This window comes from Bufo bufo, chromosome 1 (assembly GCF_905171765.1).
Source record: "Bufo bufo chromosome 1, aBufBuf1.1, whole genome shotgun sequence".
In the NCBI taxonomy this organism is placed as follows: Eukaryota; Metazoa; Chordata; class Amphibia; order Anura; family Bufonidae; genus Bufo; species Bufo bufo.
The window spans coordinates 654100095-654125808 of NC_053389.1; the positions used below are offsets into that span (position 1 = coordinate 654100095).

The 25714-nt window shown below is 42.1% G+C and overlaps 1 protein-coding gene across 1 annotated transcript in view; it reads left to right on the plus strand.

Annotated features, from left to right (window-relative positions):
* LOC120985806 (tropomodulin-2-like) overlaps positions 1-13259 on the plus strand; it is a 163348-nt gene extending 150089 nt beyond the window's left edge. The window contains exons 8-10 of the mRNA XM_040413967.1: positions 4430-4573; positions 4654-4798; positions 11323-13259. Of these exons, the coding sequence (XP_040269901.1) occupies positions 4430-4573; positions 4654-4798; positions 11323-11357 (324 nt within the window). The 3' untranslated portion in view covers positions 11358-13259. The remainder of the gene's footprint in view (positions 1-4429; positions 4574-4653; positions 4799-11322) is intronic.
* The last annotated feature ends 12455 nt before the right edge of the window (positions 13260-25714 follow it).

Sequence of the window (25714 nt, forward strand, 5' to 3'; positions counted from 1 at the left end):
GTAAAGGTTAGGTTACATGTCTTGTAGCAGAATGTTGCTACATGTATGTCTCTTTACAAGGGCAGAGCAGCAATATATTCTAATGGAGAAACTATATACAATAATTTAATATCAGTGCAAAAACTGTAAAGCATTTACCCCCTTTAACCCCTTCCCGACCTTTGACGTACTGTTACGTCATGGGAACCACTGAGTTCCCGCAATTTGGCGTAATAGTACGTCATAGTGATCGCGCGGGCACCGGAGCGGTGCGCGCGCGATCACTGCAGGGGCCCGGCAGTCCGTGGTAGCCGGGCCCCTGCTGTATCCACCTGCATCGCTGTAAAAGCCGATGCTGGCGGATTAACCCCTTCTTTGCCGTGGTCCGCGCTGACCGCGACATAGAAGAGGTTTGTGTCGGGTGAGGGAGAGCATCGGCATCGGGAACTGCCTTCTACGGGAGCCGAGGAGATTCAGTCTTAGGCTGGGTCTCCTAGGCAACCTGTTAGTGTATGACTCAGTGTCATACACTAACAGGCAATGCATTACAATACAGATGTATTGTAATGCATTGCAGAGGGGATCAGACCCCAAAAGTGAATGTCATAAATAAAGTAAAAGGGTTTTTAATAAAATTAATAAAGTAAAAAAGAAAAAAAACGCCCCTTTCCCCTTATTTTATAATAAGAAACTGAAAACAAAAACAAAACCCACACATTAGGTATTGCCGCGTCCATAATGACTGGCTCTATAAATATATCACATGATCCACCCTGTCCGATAAACACCATAAAAAAATAAAATAAAAACAGTCACCTTACATCACAAAAAGTGCAACACCAAGCGATAAAAAAGGCGTATGCCCCCCAAAATGGTATCTATAAAACAGTCACCTCATACCGCAAAAAATGAGACCCTACCTGAGAGAATCGGTCAAAAAATAAAAAAGCTATGGCTCTCAGACTATGAGACACTAAAATATGATTATTTTTTGCTTCAAAACTGCTATTATTGTGCTAAAGGGAAAAAACTAAAAAAAGTATACATATTAGGTATTGCCACGTGCGTAACGATCTGCTCTATAAAAAAGTCACATGACCTTATCCCTCGGTTAAACGCTGTAAAAATAAAAACTGTGGCAAAACATAAATTTTTTGTTACCTTGCCTCACAAAAAAACTTAATATAGAGCAATAAAAAATCATATGTACCCCAAAATAGTACCAATAAAACTGGCACCTTATCCCGTAGTTTCCAAAATGTGGTCACTTTTTGAGTTTCTACTGTAGGGGTGCATCAGGGGGGCTTCAAATGGGACATGGCATCTAAAAACCAGTTCAGCTAAATTTGCCTTCCAAAAACCATATGGCGTTCCTTTCCTTCTGTGCCCGTACAGCAGTTTACGATCACATGTGGGGTGTTTCTGTAAACCGCAGAATCGGGGTGATAAATATTGAGTTTTAATTGGCTGTTAACCCTTGCTTTGCTACTTAAAATGTAAAATCTGCCAAAAAAGTGAAATTCTGAAATTTCATCTCCATTTTCCATCAATTCTTGTGGAACACCTAAAGGGTTAAGAAAGTTTGTAAAATCAGTTTTGTATACCTTGAGGGGTGTAGTTTCTAAAATGGGGTCATTTTTGGGTGGTTTCTATTATGTAAGCCTCACAAAGTGACTTCAGACCTGAACTGGTCCTTAAAAAGTGGGTTTTGGAAATTTTCCGAAAAATTTCAAGATTTGCTTCCATACTTCTAAGCCTTCTAACGTCCCCAAAAAATAAAATGTCATTTTCAAAATGATCCAAACATGAAGTAGACATATGGGGAATGTAAAGTAATTACTATTTTTGAAGGTATTACTATCTATTATAAAAGTAGAGAAATTGAAATTTGGAAATTTTTCTAAATTTTTGGTAAATTTGGTATTTTTTTATGAATAAAAATGTTTGTTTTTTTAACTTATTTTTACCACTGTCATGAAGTACAATATGTGACGAGAAAACAATCTCAGAATGGCCTGTATAAGTAAAAGCGACACATGTCAGATTTTCAAAAAATGGCCTGGGCAGGAAGGTGAAAACAGGCCCGGGGTTGAAGGGGTTAAGGCTACTTTCACACTGGCGTTTTGGTTTCCGTTTGTGAGATCCGTTCAGGGCTCTCACAAGCAGTCCAAAACGGATCAGTTTGCATTCTAAAGCATTCTGAATGGAAAAGGATCCGCTCAGAATGCATCAGTTTGCATCAGTTCAGTCTCCATTCTGCTTTGGAGATGGACACCAAAACACTGCTTGATGAAACTGAGCCAAACGGATCTGTCCTGAAACACAATGTAAGTCAATGGGGACGGATCAGTTTTCACTGACACAATAGAAAACGGATCCCTTCTCCATTGACTTTCAATGGTGTTCAAGACGGATCCGTCTTGGCTATGTTAAAGATAATACGAACAGATCCGTTCAGAACGGATGCAGACGGTTGTATTATCTGAACGGATCCATCCATGACGGATCCGCACAAAACGCGAGTGTGAAAGTAGCCTAAGGGTGGGTTCACACTAGCGTTAGGGATTCCATTATGGCTTTCCATTACAACATGGTTATAACGGAAAATAACGGAATCCATAAGACGGAAGGACGGATCCGTTCTTCTGCCCATAGACTTGTATTATGACTGAATGCAAAAAGGAAGCCTTTAAAAGGCATTCCGTTTGCTCTCCGTCCTAATAGAAGTCTATGGGAATCAAAACGGATCGGTCTTGGTCCCGTTATCCCGTCGACAGGACTTTGTTTTCTGTCTTGCATAACGGGATCCGTTATGCTTTCCCATAGACTTCTATTAGGATGAATAGCAAACAGAATGCCTTTTAAAGGCTTCTGTTTTGCATTCTGTCTGGGCGTTCCGTTATTTTCCGTTATAACCATGTTATAACGGAAAGCCATAACGGAATCCCTAACGCTAGTGTGAACCAACCCTAAGGCCCCTTTCACACGAGCGAGTATTCCGCGCGGATGCGATGCGGGAGGTGAACGCATTGCACCCGCACTGAATACCGACCCATTCATTTCTATGGGGCTGTGCACACGAGCAGTGATTTTCACGCATCACTTTTGCATTGCGTGAAAATCGCAGCATGCTCCTCTTTGTGCGTTTTTCACGTAACGCAGGCCCCATAGAAATTAATGGGGTTGCGTGAAAATCGCAAGCATCCGCAAGCAAGTGCGGATGCGGTGCGATTTTCACGCACGGTTGCTAGGAGACGATCGGGATGGCGACCCGATCATTATTATTTTCCCTTATAACATGGTTATAAGGGAAAATAATAGCATTCTGAATACAGAATGCATAGTAAAACAGCGCTGGAGGGGTTAAAAAAAATAAAAAATCATTTAACTCACCTTAATCCACTTGATCGCGTAGCCCGCCATCTCCGTCTGTCTCTTTTACTGAATAGGACCTGTGGTGAGCATTAATTATAGTTCAAGGACCTGTGATGAAGTCACTCCGGTCATCACATGGTACGTCACATGTTCTTTTACCATGGTGAATCACCATGGTAAAAGATCATGTGACGTACCATGTGATGACCGGAGTGACGTCATCACAGGTCCTTGAACTATAATTAATGCTCACCACAGGTCCTATTCAGTAAAAGAGACAGACGGAGATGCCGGGCTACGCGATCAAGTGGATTAAGGTGAGTTAAATGATTTTTTATTTTTTTTTAACCCCTCCAGCGCTGTTTTACTATGCATTCTGTATTCAGAATGCTATTATTTTTCCTTATAACCATGTTATAAGGGAAAAATAATACAATCCACAGAACACCGATCCCAAGCCCGAACTTCTGTGAAGAAGTTCGGGTTTGGGTACCAAACACGCACGATTTTTCTCACGTGAGTGCAAAACGCATTACAATGTTTTGCACTCGTGCGGAAAAATCGCGGGTGTTCCCGCAACGCACCCGCACATTTTCCCGCAACGCCCGTGTGAAAGAGGCCTAAGTCTGTCTTGATATGTTACTCCAATTTGTACTCTGGAGTAGTATTGAAAAAATAAGTTCCAGTTAATAGATCTGGCTTAAATCAGCTTGACAGACGGCAACACCCACTTTTCAAAACTGGAGTGAGTGGTGTAAACATGCAAAAAGTTGAAAAATGTGTGCATAAATAAGTCCACAAAGTCACAATGCCCTATTTTACAACTTTTTCAGACCAGAATTCTGGAGCACAGGGCTTGATACATTCTCCCCAGTGTTTGCAAAGTAACTCTACTTTAGATTTCAACTGTAGCCTTATGTGACATGCAGAATTAAGGGAGCACCCATCGCTGTAGGTTGGGGAACATATGGTAGATGGAGCTACACTTAAAATATATGTAGAGTTAGAGGAGCTGCCAAAAGCGTGTATTAATGTTTGTGCCTTATTCATCACTTACCAAACTATCATTTGAAAGGCCTTTGCAGATATGTTGAAAGTTAATAAATCATTGAGGAGTCTCAACGTAGAAACAAACTTCATAACAGGAACTGGGATTTTGGCTCTTGTAGAAGCTCTGAAGCAAAACAGAACCCTCTCAGAGATTAAGATTGCTAATCAGGTAATGGTATAATAATTTATTTATCACGGGATTGTATGCTGTAGCTCAGATGTATCTCACATCATTTTCCTTGTCTGCAGAGACAGCAGCTGGGGACTGCCGTGGAGATGGAAATTGCTCAGATGCTTGAAGAGAACTCCGCAATTCTTAAATTTGGATATCAGTTTACACGGCAAGGTCCAAGGACCCGAGTAGCTGCAGCCATTACAAATAATAATGACTTAGGTAAGTTCTGATGTGATATTATTACCAGCACAGAGCACCCAGCAGTGGGACTGCAAGTGATACCAGGTATCACATGCTGTACCAGTGTGATCAACAGATGTCAGACATCAACGATAAGAAAGTCTTCTTTAACCAGGCATTACAGACATCAGGGAAAGCAGCTCCTAATGTGAAGCAGCAGAGTATAGTCATTGCATACAGCGCATTTGGAAAGTCTTCAGACCCTTTCACTTTTTTCAAATTTTGTTATGTTGCTGCCTTGTGCTAAAATGAAAAAAGTTTTCACCCATCAATCGGCACTCAATACCCCATCAGAATTGTAGAAATTTTTGCAAATTTATTGAAAAGGAAAAACTAAAATTTCAAATGGAAATACTGTAAGTATTGATCATCTTTGAGATGTTTTTACAGGGCCTCGGTAAGCCTCTCCTCAGTAAAAGACACATGAGAACCTGCCTGAACTTTGCAAAAAAGCACCGAAAGGACTCTCAGACAGAAAGATACAAGATTCTCTGGTCTGATGAAACCAAGATGGAACTTTTTAGGCTCATTTCTAAAAGTCAAGTCTGTAGGAAACAAGGCACTACACATCACCTGCCCAATACCATCACTACAGTGAAGCATGGTGGTGGCAGGATCATGCTGTGGGGGGTTTTCAGCAGGGAGACTGGTCAGGGTTAATGGGAAACGGAATAGAGCAAAGTACAGAGAAACTGTATTCATAATGAAACCCTGATCCAGTGCGTTCTGGACCTCAGACTGGGCTGAAGGTTCACCTACCAACAATAAAATGACCCTAAGCTCCCAGCCAAGACAACACAGGACAACTCTGTGAGTGTCTTTAAGAGGCCCAGTCAGAGCCCTGACTTGAACCCAATCAAACATCTCTGGAGAGACCTGAAAGTTGCTGTCCAGTGACTATCCCCACCATCCAACCTGACAGAGCTTGAGAGGATCTACAGAGGAGAAGGGCAGGAAATCCCCAAATACAGGTGTGTAAACCTCAAGAAGATTGGAGGCTATAATCTCTGCCAAAGGTGCTACGCACTGAGTAAAGGGTCTGAATACTTATGTCAATGCAAGATTTTAGTTTTTCCTTTTTAATACATTAGCAAAGATTTCAGACATTCTGTTTTTTACTTTGTCATTATGGGGTATTGAGTGCAGAATGATGGGGAAAAACTTGTATCTTTTTTATTTTTTTATTTTAGCACAAAGCCGCAGCATAACAAAATGTGAAAAAAGTGAAAGCATCTGAAGAGGTTTCGAACACATTGTATGTAAATGCTCCACCTTCAATATTGCCATTATTTCTTTTTATTCATATAGAGACTTCTAGTAGTAGTAGTAGTAGTATAGAAAATGTATTCAAAAGGTAAGATATATTGCAGAGCTGTATTCACAGTTCTGCTATTTGGCACTGAAAATAATCATAAAGCTTTTAGCCTTTTGTGTCTGAAGTTTGTGAGCAGTGCCTTCAGCTCTCCAGAGAAACGCCCAAATATTAAAGTCTTCAGAATTAAGAAATCTAACGTAGAGGTGCATAAAATATACCGGACACGAGATTTGATGCTGTGCAGTTGACATTGAAATAACACAGGGCTGGTTGACTAGAGGTGAAAATGGTAAGGAGATTGGAAACTACTGCATTTCCTACTCTGGATCAAAAATACTGATCAGATAGTAATGCCGTCTGGCAGCCGCATACTCTTGTACCCCAACCAAGCGTCTCTTCCAACTCTGAGTCATCTACATTTATTTCCAGATTGTGTCAGCAGGAGAAGGGGGACGTTCCCCCCCTCTGATCGCTTCTCATTCTAATTTTAGTGAAGTAACAGAATCATAACTTTTCCTTCTATGTATTTCTAGTTTCTTTACAGATAGGAATGGCACGACTGAGGGAATTAACCCCTGAGCCGTACTGAGCGTATTATTAATATGAAAGCACCCGGCATTATTATTTACAGATAAATGCAGAGGAAATAGTGTTCAGATAAGGTGCATCCCTTCTTACGCTCTGTATGCCACAGTTGTATGCAGGGGCGGATTGGCCATAGACCTTACAGGGACATTTTGCGGCTGGCCGATGCCCAGAGGGCCGCCCAAGCCTTCCTCTCTGCCACTGGTTGTTACCACTGAGAGCTTATTATGTACCGATTGTGAGAATCAGGTACTCAGGTACCCGGCCAGAGACCGCACATGCCCTCCTGAATTCATCTACTGTGGCCCAGATCTCATGTCCTAAGTCCCTGCTACATATCTTATTTAGACACAACTGGAGGAGGAGGGCAGAAAATGGCAGCTATTGATGGCCACCACAGAGGGGCAGCTTTTTGGGCAGTATATTCTGCTGCTCTGTGGTATATGGTCCTGATGGGAAGGTATTTTGCACTATGGGATTGCTGATGCTGCCTACTTGTGTTGCCTTGCCCTTTCTCAATTTGGACCCCACTTCCCCCAACATGGGGCCACTTTTAAGTTTTGTTTTTTTCAGGGCCACTTTAAGTTCCCAGTCCGCCTCTGGTTGTATGTATGTTATCCCTGTAAGGCCTCATGCACACAACTGTATTCTGGGGCCGCAAAAAATGCAGACAGCACCTTGTGTGCTGTCTGCATCCGTATGTCTGTTCCGCGGCCCTGCAAAAAAGATAGAACATGCCCTATTCTTGCAAGAATAGGACATTTCTACAGGGTTTTAAAAAAAAAAATGGCGTAATGAACACAGCTGGGCTCCGTGTTTTGTGGATCCACGGTTTGCAGACCGCAAAACAGATACAGTTGTGTGCATGAGGCCTAAATAGGAATGGATGACAGCGGCGAGCAGTGCATATTAGGCCCCATACTTTCTTTCTCAGAAATATAGCATGCTTTGCTCAGTTCCAATAAAAAGATTGCAAGGTTATAGTGTGAACAATGTTGGACTGGGGTCAGTAAAATCAGTAAAATTTATTTTGGGGGCCCACCGTACAGATACAGTCATATATTACCTGCTTACACAGCAGATGCTATCAGATAGAGAATATGGGGGTCCCTGCAGCAACTTTGAGAAGGTAGGTCCTGGGGAGAAGAGGACACTGGCTAGCTTTCCTCTATAACCAGAAGTCACCTCAGCTCTGATCGTGTCTATAGTAATACACTGGGGAGTTTCTTTAATAATCTATCAAGTTTTTTTATATGAACATAGGCTGGTTGAGATGCTACATTGAATATACAGTTGCAAGAAAAAGTATGTGAACCCTTTGGAATGATATGGATTTCTGCACAAATTGGTCATAAAATGTGATCTGATCTTCATCTAAGTCACAACAATAGACAATCACAGTCTGCTTAAACTAATAACACACAAAGAATTAAATGTTACCATGTTTTTATTGAACACACCATGTAAACATTCACAGTGCAGGTGGAAAAAGTATGTGAACCCTTGGATTTAATAACTGGTTGAACCTCCTTTGGCAGCAATAACTTAAACCAAACGTTTCCTGTAGTTGCAGATCGGACGTGCACAATGGTCAGGAGTAATTCTTGACCATTCCTCTTTACAGAACTTTTTCAGTTCAGCAATATTCTTGGGATGTCTGGTGTGAATCGCTTTCTTGAGGTAATGCCACAGCATCTTAATCGGGTTGAGGTCAGGACTCTGACTGGGCCACTCCAGAAGGTGTATTTTCTTCTGTTTAAAAAAGTCTCTGGCATATGCTAACATCCCTGTTAGTGAATCTACGATACGTAAAACACTAAACAAGAATGGATTTCATGGGAGGATACCACAGAGGAAGCCACTGCTGTCCAAAAAAACATTGCTACACGTTTACAGTTTGCACAAGAGCACCTGGATGTTCCACAGCAGTACTGGCAAAATATTCTGTGGACAGATGAAACCAAAGTTGAGTTGTTTGGAAGAAACACACAACACTATGTGTGGAGAAAAAGAGGCACAGCACACCAACATCAAAACCTCATCCCAACTGTGAAGTATGGTGGTGGGGGCATCATGGTTTGGGGCTGCTTTGCTGCATCAGGGCCTGGACGGATTGCTATCATCGAAGGAAAAATGAATTCCCAAGTTTATCAAGACATTTTGCAGGAGAACTTAAGGCCATCTGTCCACCAGCTGAAGCTCAACAGAAGATGGGTGTTGCAACAGGACAACGACCCAAAGCATAGAAGTAAATCAACAACAGAATGGCTTAAACAGAAGAAAATACGCCTTCTGGAGTGGCCCAGTCAGAGTCCTGACCTCAACCCGATTAGGATGCTGTGGCATGACCTCAAGAAAGCGATTCACACCAGACATCCCAAGAATATTGCTGAACTGAAAAAGTTCTGTAAAGAGGAATGGTCAAGAATTACTCCTGACCATTGTGCACGTCCGATCTGCAACTACAGGAAACGTTTGGTTTAAGTTATTGCTGCCAAAGGAGGTTCAACCAGTTATTAAATCCAAGGGTTCACATACTTTTCCCACCTGCACTGTGAATGTTTACATGGTGTGTTCAATAAAAACATGGTAACATTTAATTCTTTGTGTGTTATTAGTTTAAGAAGACTGTGATTGTCTATTGTTGTGACTTAGATGAAGATCAGATCACATTTTATGACCAATTTGTGCAGAAATCCATATAATTCCAAAGGGTTCACATACTTTTTCTTGCAACTGTATGTATGTAGTGCAGTACATCTACTGTGTTATGTGCCACTTGTGCAGGGGGTGGGAGATTAGGGGCCACCCTTGCTCAGGGGCCCACCGTGGGATTCACCTGTACCCCTGTGGGCCAGTACGAACCTGAGTGTGAACGTATAATTAAATGTATTTGACCATAAAGTAATCGAGAAAGAAAAAATTCAGGCAGCCATTACATTCAACAGCGGCCTAAATATCTGCTGAGATATGATGGCTGTCCTATCAGGGCAACCCTCAGCTATACAGCAGTAGGGCACATGGATATCACTGATGGGCTCCCACTCCAAGCTCCTCTATATTAGCTGCTGCCTTGAAAAGTGGAAACATTTATTACAATCATTAGAAATCATCCAAAAACCATACCCGCTGATTACCTGGGGTTTTGCCACTGGTACCCCTGATGATTGACTTGCAAAACCTTTTAGATCCAAACATATAAACAGCAACTCTGAGGTTCAGCTGAAGCCAGCTATACACATTAGTTATGTCAGCCAAACCAGCCGATTTTGGTGAATCTGTGTATGGGGGCCTTCCGACTCTCCCCCAACAGCCGATGTAGGGGAGACAAGGATCAGGCAGGTTGATTTCACTTGCCAATCCTTTTGTTCTTGGTGAAATAAGCTGCTCCCAGAGGAGTGGCTTTCTCCCCTCCCCAATACCATGCTTGGCCAAGCATGCATGTGTATGAATGGATTGAGAGTGATAGATCTGCTGGCCCTGTCGATACCATTTTAGGGTTGTATTTATCCGTTTTCTTCTGGAAGACAGACATGCAACTTTGAGACAGTCTCTAGGCCACTATGTGAGTTTAAAGTTATTTCAGATTTTAAAAACATAATTACAGCCATCATGGTCTTTTCTTTGTTTGAGGGCACAAAGTGTGGTTAGAATGAAGATATGTAGTAAATGGTACTTTTAAGGGGCTGTCCGGAAAAAATATATATATATATTTTCCCAGAAACAGCCAGATTCATGTCATGTACCACTCTTACTGTGTTTTCTTTCTAAGGGTACGTCTACACGATGATTTTGGGGGTCGGATCTCCGTCAATCTGATATTCATGACCTGTCGCGCAACCAAAGATCACAGTGCAGCAGGGCTGCCATAGGAATGAATGTGGTCACAGCTCAAACACTGCTTGTTTTTTGTTTGTTTTTTTACAATTTACGTCTCAGTCACAGCAAATGTGCTGCAAACCCATCCATTCCTATGGCAGCCCCACTACAGCTGTTGTGTCCAAAGTCGCTGTGTGGACGTACCCTAATACTTGACAGCCCATCCTCAGAATAGATCATGGAGATCCAACTCCCCCACTGATCAGCTGTTTTTCTGCCTGCCGTCTACATTGTAGCGGTGGTGCAGTGGAATTACAGCTGCTCATCCCATCCACTATTTGAGGAGTTACAAGAACCTGCTACAGCAATGTACAGTATGAACTAAATGTGCGTTACTGAATGTAATTATATGTAAAAGCAACTCATTTCTTTGCATAATAATACAGAAGATGCATCATATAGATTTTTGTAATGAAAACGAATGTGGTAGCAGCAGGTAGAATGTGTAGGAACAAACATGAGCTGAAGCAAAATCCAATTTTGTTGGATTCCTTCACATTTTGTACAAGCAACATATTTTTGTATTAACCATATGCAGAGACTGCAATGCACATCAATATACAGTACAATGTAGTTGACGCTGTCGCCACCCGGTGGCCTTAACTGGTACTACATTTTGTCAAATGGCAGGATTTATTTGACTTTATAACTGATTGATTTTTATGCTCTGTGCTGTTAACTATATGTGTGGATTACAATATGCAAATTTGTTTTGTCTATACAGTGCGTCAAAAAAGAGTTGAAAGGGAACATCAATAAAGTCGGCCAAGATGAATTTACGTACGCTGTCTTCTTTTGGAAGAAGGGGAGGCCAACTTCCAAGACTCATAGCTGCACTAATATAATGCAGTCCTTTTGGACTACTTTAAATTGCTGACTTCCGAAGACTTTAAAACAGCACTACATTTTTATTTTCTCCGAAACCTGCACTTGTACTTTCTATATGTTAATACAAAACAGGTTTAGGGTGACGTATAGCTCATAATTGTGTCAATGGAGTGCTGACGTTGCCAACCATGGGGTGCTGTAACGTTCCCTGTTTCTTTTTTAACAGGGCACCTGGCAGTGCATTGCCATCTTTTAATAGTTTAATGTATGATCCATCCTGATTTCATTTTCATTTTTATGTAGAGTTGTAAATTGTTGCTTAGGCTCCTTTAAAATGCCCAAAGCAACAGATACAAACTTTGGCTTTGCTTAGAAAAGTGCTTGAATTCATCTGCATAGATGCCCCCATGTACACAAAGTCATGTCATACAGTATAATACAGCTGTAGTGATAAAATCTAATACTTCCTGCTGAATCTGAGACTCTAAGCTCATGCCGAGAGGTCCTGTTTACACCCACATTTATCTAATGTGCACAGGGTACCATGTCTTATGCTTAAGCTTCTTTTTGTACCAGGGGCTGAATCTCTTAGGACAAGATGTTCATGTTCTCCCATATGTAAAACATATACTGCTCTGCCATGTCTTTGCTATGCATGCTGCCAATGCAATATACACTTGTAGCAGATGCCCAGTCGTAGTCTTAATGATATGCCAGTCATGACCTTCGTGTGCCGCTTTCTTGCTATGTATTTTCTTGTTAGCCATAACAGAGCAGACAAACTACAAGTAGTAAAAACCAACAGTAAGGCTGGTCATACATGTAACATACACTATATGGCAAGTATAGGGACAGATACATATTACACCTACAGGAGCTTTTATGACATCCCACTCTAAATCCATATTGAGTTGGTCCCCCCCCCCCCCCCCCCCCCCCCATTGCAGCTAGAACAGCTTCCATTCTTCTGGGAAGGCTTTCTACATGATTTTGGAGTGTCTGTGGGAATTTTTGACCATTCATCCAGAAGAGAATTTGTGAGGTCACTGATTTTAAGGGACAAGGCATGGCTCACAATCTCCACTCAAATTCATCTCAAAAATGCTCGAGGGAGTTGAGGTCAGGGCTCTGTGTTGGCCACTCAAGTTCCTCTACTTCCACCCAACCATGCCTTTATGGCCTTGCTTTATGCAACTGGGCACAGTCATACTGGAACAGAAAAGGGGCTTTCCCAAACTGTTCCCGCAAAGCTGGAAGCAAACAAATGTCCAAAATGTAATGTTATGATAAAGCTTTAAGATTTCCCTTTCACTGGAACGAAAGAAGACCCAACCCTCCATCACAACCCCTGAAAAACAACCCCATAGCACTATCCCTCCTCCACCAAACTTTACAGTTGGCATAATGTAGTGAGGCAGGTAACCTTCCCCTGATATTCATCAAACCCAAAAACGTCCATCAGACTGCACGATAGAGAACTGTTTTTCATCACTCTAATAAACATGACTCCATCCTACTGTCACGCTTTGGTGTGAGAGGGAAACACCACACCGAGCATAGGAGGGAAGAAGGGAACAGGGAATCAGGCCTGAGAACTAGGGAAGGAAGATGGACACCTCCTAGTGAAAACCCTAACCAAAACCTTGACTGACTACCAGTATGAACAGAGCCAAAAGGTAGGTGAGTTCATACGCAGGAATACCTAGAGTTCTATCTAGCCCTTTAGGACTCTGGTACTAATGGTAGGGATAAGACTACCTGTTCCTCCAAAAGGAAGGATGAACAGGAGTCTACTTCAGGTATACAAACAATAGGGAAATGCAACACACAGAACCCAAAGAAAATACAAAAGGGAAAGGAAAGACTAAACTTCAAAGGGGCTATGGAAGCACCAGGAACTCAGCCGAGATCCAACCACAAACTATCCACAGGCACAGAAGCTATAAACTGCACAGCATTGTGGGAGAAGCAACAATAAATAAGGAAAGTTAAATGACCACATTAGCAACACCTGGAGGCAAGGGGTGTGGCCATTACCAGAAACAACACAGACACCTATTGATCCAGAAGGAAAACCTGTCAGATCAAACCACGTGTTGCCAGTCTCACAGATCTCCTGCCACTCACTGTTGCCGGGGCGTCTGTTTGTCTTTGTACATCCGTGACACCTGCGCTTGGCATTGTGCTTGGTAATGTACGGCTGGCATGCTGCTGTTCGGCAATGGAAACTCCTGCCATGAAGTTCCCGATGCACAATTGTTGTGCAGATATTAATGGTGGAGGAGGTTTTGAGCTCTGCAGTTATTGAGTCAGCAGAACATTGGTGATTTTTATGCACTTCAGCATTCGACGACCCTGCTCTGTATGTTTACGCGGTTAGTCACTTTGTAGCTGAGTTGCTGTCATTCTTAAACCTAAAATCTAGGAGAGAAGAGATTTCACAAACTGACATGTTCTAAAGGCGGCATCTTATTATAGGACCACGCTGGAACTCAGTGAGCTCTTTACAATGACCCATTATTCCACAAATGTTTGAAAAAGCAGACTGCATGGCTTAGTGCTGGATTTTATACACCTGTGGCAATGGACTGAATGAAACGCCTGGATTCAATTAGTAAGATGTGTGTCCCGATACTTATGTCTGTATACAGTAGGTATCAGCTGAGTACTCGTGTGGCTAACAGTATTCTCAGTACTCAGAGACTCCTCTGGCAGCAGCTTATCATCCGAAGAACAAACTGGATTTCAGTAGAAATCCAACTGATGTCAGGGAGATTCAGGAGGCTCCGTACACATTAGATGATGGGAGGTCCTGCTGATATCAGCGGGTTTTGTAGATTGCATTACTATATACTGTAAAGGTGGCATAAACCTTCCATGGCTGTTGGCTGAATGCACATGTATGTTCTTTCAATGGGTGAAAGACAAAAGCCACTGTCAGACACACACTGGCGATGGATTATCTCCCTGCAGAACCAAAGGATCAGGCATCAATATTCTTTTTTTTGTACATAAAACTATTGGTTACTGAAATAGCTGTCTACCTGCCACCTATGGGACACTCAAGGGCCCCTTACAGATTAGATTGTCAGCCAGTCCCACGGAAAAATGGCAGAGCCAACTGGCAGTACTCTGTTATATCCTATAGAAATTTATGAATGAATTGCCAGCAGTCTGCAATAAAGGTCCAGATGGGTGTTACCAGTTGGGGTATGTCCCTGTACAGTCTGACATTGGCAGCACTGATTGGATAGTGTCAGACTGTGCAGTGGCACAACCCAAAACTGCTAAGCTAGATAGACCTTTATTGCAGACTGCTGGCAATTCTTTTTAAGCTTCTGGAAGCAATAATAGAGGAACGGCACATGATAGTTTATTTATTTTACTTACCTGTATAGTGCTGACATATTCCACAGCGCTGTACAGACACCATCACTTTCTGTCCCCAATGGAGCTCACAATCTAAGTTACATGAAAGATTGCCCTAGGTGCTGGCAAACAGACATGTCAGGAGAGATGATATCTTTAGGGCTTATTCAGACGGCCGTATGCTGTCCGCAAAAATACGGATCCGTTTTTTTGCGGACAGTTCAGCATTCCACATTTTTGCGGACCCATAGACTTCAATTGGGCCAAGTCCTGATTTTCACTGACAAGTATAGGATGTTTTATTTGTTTTGTGGAGCCGTAGAATGGAAGAAAAGGGCCCCATAGAAGTGAATGGGTCTACTTCAAATCTGCAAAAAAACGGATCCGTATTTTTGCGGACAGCATACGGCCATCTGAATGAGCCCTTAAGGATATCTTCACACTGCTAAAATCTGCCACTGATTCAGCAGCGGAAAACAGGTGTTTTCTGCTGCTAAATCCACATTCAAAACTCACCCACAGTTTCCTATTGACTTTAATGTTAAAAACTCCATCTTGTGCACAGTGTAAAATGGTAAAAAAAAAATCAGTAGCTGTTTTGAAAAATGCTTGAGAAGGGGCATGTTACTTCTTGGAAGCAGATTTGATTGAGGATTTTATAAAAGTCAATGGGTAAGCTGAGAAACCTCAAGCAAATACTCATCTAATACTCTTTGTAAAAACTCCTCTAAAACCGCCAGCAAATTACAAATCTGCCACCAAAAATGACCAGTTTAAGTTACAGATTTTTCTGCCACTGATTTTGCCATCTGACTTAGCCTAAGCATCCCATAGGTGGCAGGCGCACAGCTATTTCAGTAACCAATTATTTTAAATAAAATAAAAAATGCCACAGGCATTCCTGGTCACCGATCCTCTGTCTGCTCCTTATGCATTGGTCTTTGCTTGAGCTCAGTGCTCTTTCCAAATGTCATTTTCAGCTGGATGACAGGTATAGTATGCGGCCTCCTAAAAACTCTGATTCCGGGAGCTGTATGGTGGGAACCTGTAGGACCAGGTAGATTAACCCTTTATGGGCAGTTTGCAGCCCAGATTATAAGATTTCAAATTCTGTGGAACGGCTTTTTCTATCCTATTGTACATTATATTGTACAATGAGAATCTGCGGCATTATATTCACTTACGGATAGGTTTACACCGCGGATCATTTTGCATGGAATATTACAAAACGATATGCTTAGCTGTGAATGACATTGTATACTGCACTCAATGGAATATCAGTGTTTAATATTCTGGGCACCCTGTTGAATTGTCTATATCCCTGTATAAGATTATGGTGCTATTAATTTATATAATATTGTGAAAGCATATATCCAGCTCATGTAATAATATGGTAGAAATGGCACTGATGTGATGTAACCTATCACAGCGGATCACACATGGGGTTTCATCAGTCTAAGGTCTTATTCACACTAGCTAGTAAATGGCATAACTGCTATATAAATCCCAGAACGGCCTCTTTTACATGGTCAGTATTTTAACATTGGTATTTGTAAGCCAAAACCAGGAGTGGGTCCAAGACACGGAAGAGGCACAGATATTTCTATTATACCTTTTCTCTGCAGGTTCCACTTCCATAAATACTGATGAAAACTACTGACCACAAACTGACCGTGTGAAAGAGGCCAACTACTAGTAACTGATAGCTCCGGGTATTTTAACTGGGCAAAACCAGATAAGTTTAGCTGTCAGTTATCCTGTATGTCTACGGGTGGGTTCACACTAGCGTTATGGAGTCCGTTATGGCTTTCCGTTATAACAGGGTTATAACGGAATCCATAGGATGGAAGGCAAAACGGACGCCTTTAAGAGGCATTCCGTTTTGCTTCGTCCTAATAGAAGTCTATGGGAAAACATAACGGATCCGTCTGGGTCCCGTTATGCAAGACGGAAAACAAAGTCCTGTCGACAGGACTTTCTTTTCCGTCTTGCATAACGGGAACCAGACGGATCCGTTTAGATTCCCATAGACTTCTATTAGGACGGAGAGCAAACGGAATGCCTTTTAAAGGCGTCCGTTTTGCATTCCGCCATAATGCAAGTCTATGGGCAGCAAAACAGATCCGTCCTTCCGTCTTATGGATTCCGTCCTTCCGGAATCCGTCCTTCCGGAATCCGTCCTTCCGTCTTATGGATTCCTTCTGTCCTTCCATAACGGACTCCATAACGCTAGTGTGAACCCACCCTACCTTTGCTCTCAGTGGATGACAGAAGGAATACCTAAGGCTAGCGCCACATGAGGACATTTCTCGTGCGACTATTTGTTGCGCGACATATTGTATAATGCTATTCTATGGTGTCGCACTGCAACATGCTGCGACTGTGACATGACAGTCGCAAAAAAAACATCCAAGATGCATTTTTGTGCATGTTGCAGTGCGACACCATAGACTAGCATTATAAAATATGTTACGTGACATTGGTGCGACATGAATGTCGTGCGACACATGTTGCAATGTAGTTGTACCCGATATGTCACTGTATAGCCCTCGCCTTATTCACATTTACTAGCAGTAATTTACCCTACAATATTGTCGAGAGTGTGAATATAATTACAAGGGTGACAGGTCACAGAACTTAGGTGCTGTTTATACCTTTTTATATTTTGCACATGTTTTATATATTCTTGGTATGCTATTCTGTACAGGTACAATCCAGTCACAATACAGTATAATGTATATATAATGATGAGGGTCTTCTTAAAGGGAGTCTGTCAGCAGGGAAATCAATTTTAAACCAAGCTTAATCCCTGTTACGGCTAGCTCAACATTATATAATTATACCATTTTTGTATCCAATGCTGCCTTCCAAGTAAAACTTTTTTAAATTCGTATGCAGTGAGTCTCTCCTGCACCCTCCTCTACCAGCTCCTTCTTCTTTTTGATTGACAGGGCCAATCTCCTGCATTGTCATCTAGCCTTTCCTGAAAATGTTGTGCCTGCGCCATCCGTTAGCACATTGACACATGCGCAGTAGAAATCTTTGCCGATGGGGTGGGACACTGTGTTGTATTGCACATTCGCCGATGTTCTAAGAGGCCATGTAGGTGCAAGATTTCAGGGCCAGGCGAGATGACAATGCAAGAACCTGTCAATCAAGAAGGAGAGGCAGGGACTGGCAGGGTGCACAGAGTGGCTCAGGCCCATTATCGGTACAAGCTACAGCTCATTTGCTTATAAATTAAAGAACATCTGTCAACATGATCAACCCTAGTAAACCAGGCATACCGCCTGGAAGGGTTGATCATGCTGAGGGCAAGGACTCCTTTATTGCAGCAATCCGATTTGTCTTTATTGAGAAATTCCTACTTTTTTTATTTTCGTTAACGGGCCGTTTTTTGCGGTCCGTGTACGATCCGTATACGGAACCATTCATTTCAATGGTTCCTCAAAAAAAAACGGAATGTACTCCGTATGCATTCGGCTTCCGTATTTCCATTTTTCCGTTCTGTTGAAAGATAGAACATGTCCTATTATTGTCCGCAAATCACATTCCGTGGCTCCATTCTAGTAAAAAAAAAAACGGAATACATGCGGAAATGCATCCGTATGTCTTCCGTATCCGTTCTGTTTTTGCTGAACCATCTATTGAAAATGTTATGCCCAGCCCAATTTTTTCTATGTAATTACTGTATACTGTATATGCCATACGGAAAAACGGAACGGAAACTAAAACAAAAACGGAACAACAGATCCGTGAAAAACGGACCACAAAACACTGAAAAAGCCATACGGTCGTGTGAAAGGGGCCTTATGAGGTGCTTGGAGCACTGCTTCACCTCCAGGGCCAGGCATTATCACTGTTCCAACGCCTGGCTCTGAGATCTAGCGCATGCGCCATTGCTACCTTAGTCCCTGCTCCTGTGATTTCAGGGCTAGGCATGGTAACATTGATGATACCTGGCACTGTCAATCACTGAAAGCAAAGGGGTGAGTAAGGCAGAAATGTGGAGGTAAAGTGGTGCTCCAAGGGGCTTATAACAACCCCTTTGTGCTCAGAGCATCTCATTAGCATAATGATACAAGTAGGAATTTCTGAATAAAGACAGATCATTTTTCTTCAAATGTGGGGTCCTTGCACACAACACGATCAACCTTACCAGGCAGTATGCCTGGTGTATGCGGCTTTATCATGCTGACAGAGCACTTTTTCTCCAGAATGCAGCAATGGATCACAAAATGTTCCATTTATATCATGCGGAGCTAGCCCTCTCAGGCATTGTGGCCGGTTTGAAAGGGATTTTTCTGCTGACAGGCTCCCTTTAAGGCCTCTTTCACACATGCATATTTGAAATCCGTATATGGATCAGGTTTTATGCACTGGAATCTATTGCTAATGTTAATGAACTCACGTATAATTGGGCGTATAATTTCCGTCAGTATTTCAAATCCGCTGAATTTTGTGTGTATTACAGTCTCTGGAGTGCATCAAAATGCAGGGAGGAAAGAGTACGCTTGTAAATCCTGAAGCAATACTGATGGTATATAATCAGGAATCCGTGCGTAATCCAGAGCCAGAATACTGACAGATTTCAATATACTCGTGTGAAAGAGGCCTAAGACAGTCGTGGTAAAGCAGTGACAATGTGGCAGACGATTGTTCCCTCCCGGCAATCACCTGCTCACTAGCGGAGGAGATTGCTGCTATTACATGCAGAGATCTCCTCCACAGCATGGGAATGAGCGATCGCTATGCTGTATAGTGGTTTGCTGGCGGCAGATCGTGATTAGACACCACGATCTGCCGCCTGCAAACGATCATTTTTTTTCACCATGTCAAAAGGTTTGGATTGCCCGATGAACAATCGGCGACGTTATTACACTGCAAGATGATTGACAGGTGTAATACAGGCTCTACTATTGACACTAGCTGTCATTGTATGGTAATATCTGATATACATTTACTGAAGATGGACATTACACACTAGTTATCTGTTCTATTCTGTAAAGCTGGTCAGTCACAGCATGACCGAGACTTTCTCCATCTCAGGCATACACCAGATTAGATCTACTCGGTCACACAGTTATTAAACCTAGAAGCCGTTGTACTCTTGTAAAGTATTGTAATAATATACTTACCCTATTGTAATGTATAAAATATGTCAAGAGAAATTGGTGTATAAAAGAAAACTATAAAATGGCAATGTGTCGTTCCTCTGTACATTGTGTTTGTTGAGGACATGTAATGTAATATGTTCATTCTAGATGTAATAAGCTCTTTTCAATAAATACAACATTTTTGAGAAATACAGTGTTATGTATAAAATGTATGTGTAGTCTGATAATACTAGGTTACACAAGATGGCGAACCTGGTAGGTGGATTATAAAATAATCAGGAACAAGCACAGAAAAGTATAGAAATCTTAAAGGGGTTTTCCGAGATGTTTTAACTGATGACCTATCACCTGGATAGGTCATCAGTATCTGATCGGTGGGGGTCCGACACCTGGCACTCCCGCTGATCAGCTGTTTGAGAAGGCACCAGCGCTAGCAGGAGCACCGCTGCCTTCACATCACACGGAAACATCTCGGAAAACCCCTTTAACTCTAAAGTGCGTGGAAACTCCTGTGCTGGACTATCGAAAAACGTGGATGCTGGATTAATGAAACCCAGAATCCTAGATCAGACTGCCAGATAGAGAAGTATTTTTAATCACTCTGCGTTTGCACTGCTCCAGAGTCCAGTGGTGGACTCCTCCTACACTTGGCATTGTGCTTGGTGATGTATGGCTGGCATGCTGCTGCTTGGCCACGGAAACCCATGCAATGAAGCCCCTGGCACAGTTTTTGTGCTGATATTAATACTAGAAGAGGTTCTGAGCTCTGCAGTTATTGAAAATGGTGATTTTTATGGACTTCAGCACTCGGCGACCCAGCTCTGTAACTTTACGTGGTCTGTCACTTTGTAGCTTCGTTTTTGTAGTTCTTAAACATTTCCACTTTGCAATAATATCACAGTTGATCTTGTAAAATCTAGGAGATAAGAAATTTCACAAACTGACATGTTCTAAAGGCAGTATCTTATTACAGGACCACGCTGGAACTCAGTGAGCTCTTTACAATGACCCATTATTCCACAAATATTAAACAGTGTAACAGGGCACTCAAGAAATCCTGACCATGTGGTACAATTTAATATCTTTATTACTATTGTGAATAATGTTGCTCAAACCAGTCAATTGTAATAATCAATGGATGAATCAATAAAATATTTGATATCATTGAATAAAATATTTGATAATATTGAATAAAAATAATCGATTTACACAAGGGCTCAGAACAATGTAGTGCAAATATCGACAATCATAAAATAAAATCTCAAATTCAATTGTTCAGTCCAAATTTGGTATAAACATCTGGGTATTGGTGCAGTCCAATCGAATATTATTATGTCCCACTTCTCATTACAGCAGCGTCCCGCTGAACATGAAGTGCTACACCCCCCATCTGTATATTGAAGGAACAAAGTACCCCAAACCGATCGACTTACAGACTACACTTGGAAGCCTCCTTTGACGGAATATCTCTGCTACAAACATCACTGCAGTTTTTCCACCAACAGATTGAGATCTGGTGGACTTGGCAGTTAAATTCAACAGAAACACAGAGTCGTCTAGGTCAGTGTTTTTCAACCACTGTGCCGCGGCACACTAGTGTGCCGTGAGATATTGTCTGGTGTGCCGTGGGGAAAAATTCCAATTTGGTCTATTTGTGAGCTGAAGCCGCATGTTACGGACTATATAGCTCCGGTGTCACTGTCCTGTTACAGTCTGACAGGAGGAGACATCGCAGTAGATCACCGATGCGCAGAAGAGCGCCGATGGATCTGATTATCGCGTCGCAGCGCAGAGGAGCGCTGAGTGATGGATCTGGAGGAGACATAAGCAGAAGAGCGCTGATTGATGGATCTGATGCGCAGAAGAGCGCCGATGGATCTGATTATCGCATCGCAGCGCAGAGGAGCGCTGAGTGATGGATCTGGAGGAGACATGAGCAGAAGAGCGCTGATTGATGGATCTGGATGGAGAAGAGCGCCTTAGGTGTGACGGACAGCGGCTATCTGGAGGAGACAAGCACAGTAAGTACTGAGTGACAGTGAGACAGGAGCAGATACAGTGATGGACAAGTTTTTGAAAAGGAAAGAACTGGACCCTGAACAAAATTCGGAGCCAGATGAGAGCTCAAGTATGAGTGGGGATCAAAAGAAAGCAAAGATGGTTAGCTCAAGCAAATTCTCTGGCACAAGGCAATATAGCGAAAGCTATATTTCATTTGGATTTACTTTCACCGGAGATGCAAAGAAACCAACTCCACTGTGCTTGGTGTGTGGTGAAAAGCTATCTAACAGTGCTATGGTCCCAAGTAAACTTAAACGCCATCTCCAAACGAAACACCCTTCGCTTCAAAACAAGAATGCGGACTATTTTGTTCGCCTGCGTGAAAACACGGAGAAACAGGCAACTTTCATGAGAAAAACCACAAAGGTAAATGAAAGAGCTCTTAAAGCTAGCTATCACGTTGCTGAACTTATAGCTAAGTCAAAAAAGTGGTGGTGTGCCTCGTGATTTTTTTCATGAAAAAAGTGTGCCTTTGCACAAAAAAGGTTGGAAAACACTGGTCTAGGTAGACCTCTTGATACATTGTGTCACAGACACTTCTGAGGAGAGGAGAGGACCCAAAGTTTAAAGTCTGGAGAACCTTCGGTTGATATAAGGTAAATCTTACTTGCAATTAATTCTATAGCTGGACGCCGCTATCTACTTCATGTTCAGCGGGACGCTGCTGTAATGAGAAGTGGGACATAATAATATTCGATTGGACTGCACCAATACCCAAATTTGGACTGAACAATTGAATTTGAGATTTTATTTTATGATTGTCGATATTTGCACTACATTGTTCTGAGCCCTTGTGTAAATCGATTATTTTTATTCAATATTATCAAATATTTTATTCAATGATATCAAATATTTTATTGATTCATCCATTGATTATTACAATTGACTGGTTTGAGCAACATTATTTACAATAGTAATAAAGATATTAAATTGTACCACATGGTCAGGATTTCTTGAGTGCCCTGTTACACTGTTTAATATTTACCTATTGCATTGAGTGAGTGGTCTCAATACACAGGTTTCACCGATTTGGGGTCCATTTATTCGAGTGCGACATCTTATTTAATTATTCCACAAATGTTTGAAAAAGCAGGCTGCATGGCTTAGTACTGGATTTTATACACCTGTGGCAATGGGCTGAATGAAACACCTGGATTCAATGAGTAAGATGTGTGTCCCGATACTTATGTCTGTATACAGTACAGTAGGTATCAGCTGAGTACTCGTGTGGCTAACAGCTAACAGTATTCTCAGTACTCAGAGACTCCTCTGGCAGCAGCTTATCATCCAAAGAACAAACTGGATTTCAGTAGAAATCCAACTGATGTCAGGGAAGATTCAGGAGGCTCCATACACATTAGATGATGGGAGGTCCTGCTGATATCAGCGGGTTTGGTAAATTGCAATACTATATACTATAAGGCCTCTTTCACACGGGCGTCATGTTTTTGGGCCGGATAAGATGCGGGTGCGTCTCGGGAAAATGCACGATTTTTCCGCGCGAGTGCAAAACATTTTAATGCGTTTTGCACGCGCGTGAGAAAAATCGGCATGTTTGGTACCCAAACCCAAACTTCTTCACAGAAGTTCGGGTTTGGGATCGGTGTTGTGAAGATTGTATTATTTTCCCTTCTAACATGGTTATAAGGGAAAATAATAGCATTCTTAATACAGAATGCTTAGTACAATAGGGCTGGAGGGGTTAAATTTTTTTTAAAATAATTGAACTCACCTTAATCCACTTGTTCGTGAAGCTGGGCTTCTCTTCTTTCTTCAGGACCTGGTAAAGGACCTTTGATGACATCACTGCGCTCATCACATGGTCCATCACATGATCCATCACCATGAAAATCGCACCGCATCCACACTTGCTTGCGGATGCTTGCGATTTTCAAGCAGCCCCATTCACTTCTATGAGGCCTGCGTTGAGTGAAAAACGCGCAAAGTAGAGCAAGCTGCGATTTTCACGCAACGCACAAGTGATGCGTGAAAATCACTGCTCATGTGCACAGCCCCATAGAAATGAATGGGTCCGGATTCAGTGCGGGTGCAATGCGTTCACCTCACGCATTGCACCCGCGCGGAAATCTCGCCCGTGTGAAAGAGGCCTAAAGGTGGCATAAACCTTCCATGGCTGTTGGCTGAATGCACATGTATGTTCTTTTAATGGGGTGAAAGACAAAAGCCACTGTCAGACACACACTGGCGATGGATTATCTCCCTGCAGAACCAAAGGATATTCTCTTTTTGTATGTGAAACTATTGGTTACTGAAATAGCTGTCTACCTGCCACCTATGGGACACTCAAGGCCCCCTTACAGATTAGATTGTCAGCCAGTCCCACGGAAAAATGGCAGAGCCAACTGGCAGTACTCTGTTATATCCTATAGAAATTTATGAATAAACTACTAGCAGTCTGCAATAAAGGTCCAGATGGGTGTTACCAGTGGGGGGAAGGGGGTGTCCCTGTACAGTCTGACACTGACACCACTGATTGGATAGTGTCAGACTCTGCAGGGGCACAACCCAAAACTGCTGAGCTAGATGGACCTTTACTGCAGACTGCTGCCAATTCCTTATAGGCTTCTGGAAGCAATAATAGAGGAACGACACATCATAGAGTTTATTTATTTTACTTACTTGTATAGCGCTGACATATTCCACAGCCTGTACAGACATTATCATCACTTTCTGTCCCCAATAAAGCTCAGAATGTAAGTTACATGACAAATTGCCCCAGATGCTAATCCCGTTAAGATTTCCCCAGAAAACTTCTTTAGGATTTCTATACTTTTCTGTGCTTGTTCCTGATCATTTGATAATCCACCTACCAGGTTCACCATTCTTGTGTAACCTAGTATTATCAGACTACACATGAATTTATTTAATACATAACACTGTATTTCTAATATCTATATCTATTTTACCTCTATATACAGTACAGATCAAAAGTTTGGACACACCTTCTCATTCAAAGAGTTTTCTTTATTTTCATGACTATGAAAATTGTAGATTCACACTGAAGGCATCAAAACTATGAATTAACACATGTGGAATTATATACATAACAAACAAGTGTGAAACAACTGAAAATATGTCATATTCTAGGTTCTTCAAAGTAGCCACCTTTTGCTTTGATTACTGCTTTGCACACTCTTGGCATTCTCTTGATGAGCTTCAAGAGGTAGTCCCCTGAAATGGTTTTCACTTCACAGGTGTCCCCTGTCAGGTTTAATAAGTGGGATTTCTTGCCTTATAAATGGAGTTGAGACCATCAGTTGCGTTGAGGAGAAGTCAGGTGGATACACAGCTGATAGTCCTACTGAATAGACTGTTAGAATTGGTATTATGGCAAGAAAAAAGCAGCTAAGTAAAGAAAAACGAGTGGCCATCATTTCTTTAAGAAATGAAGGTCAGTCAGTCAGCCGAAAAATTGGGAAAACTTTGAAAGTAAGGGCTATTTGACCATGAAGGAGAGTGATGGGGTGCTGCGCCAGATGACCTGGCCTCCACAGTCACCGGACCTGAACCCAATCGAGATGGTTTAGGGTGAGCTGGACTGCAGAGTGAAGGCAAAAGGGCCAACAAGTGCTAAGCATCTCTGGGAACTCCTTCAAGACTGTTGGAAGACCATTTCAGGGGACTACCTCTTGAAGCTCATCAAGAGTGTGCAAAGCAGTAATCAAAGCAAAAGGTGGCTACTTTGAAGAACCTAGAATATGACATATTTTCAGTTGTTTC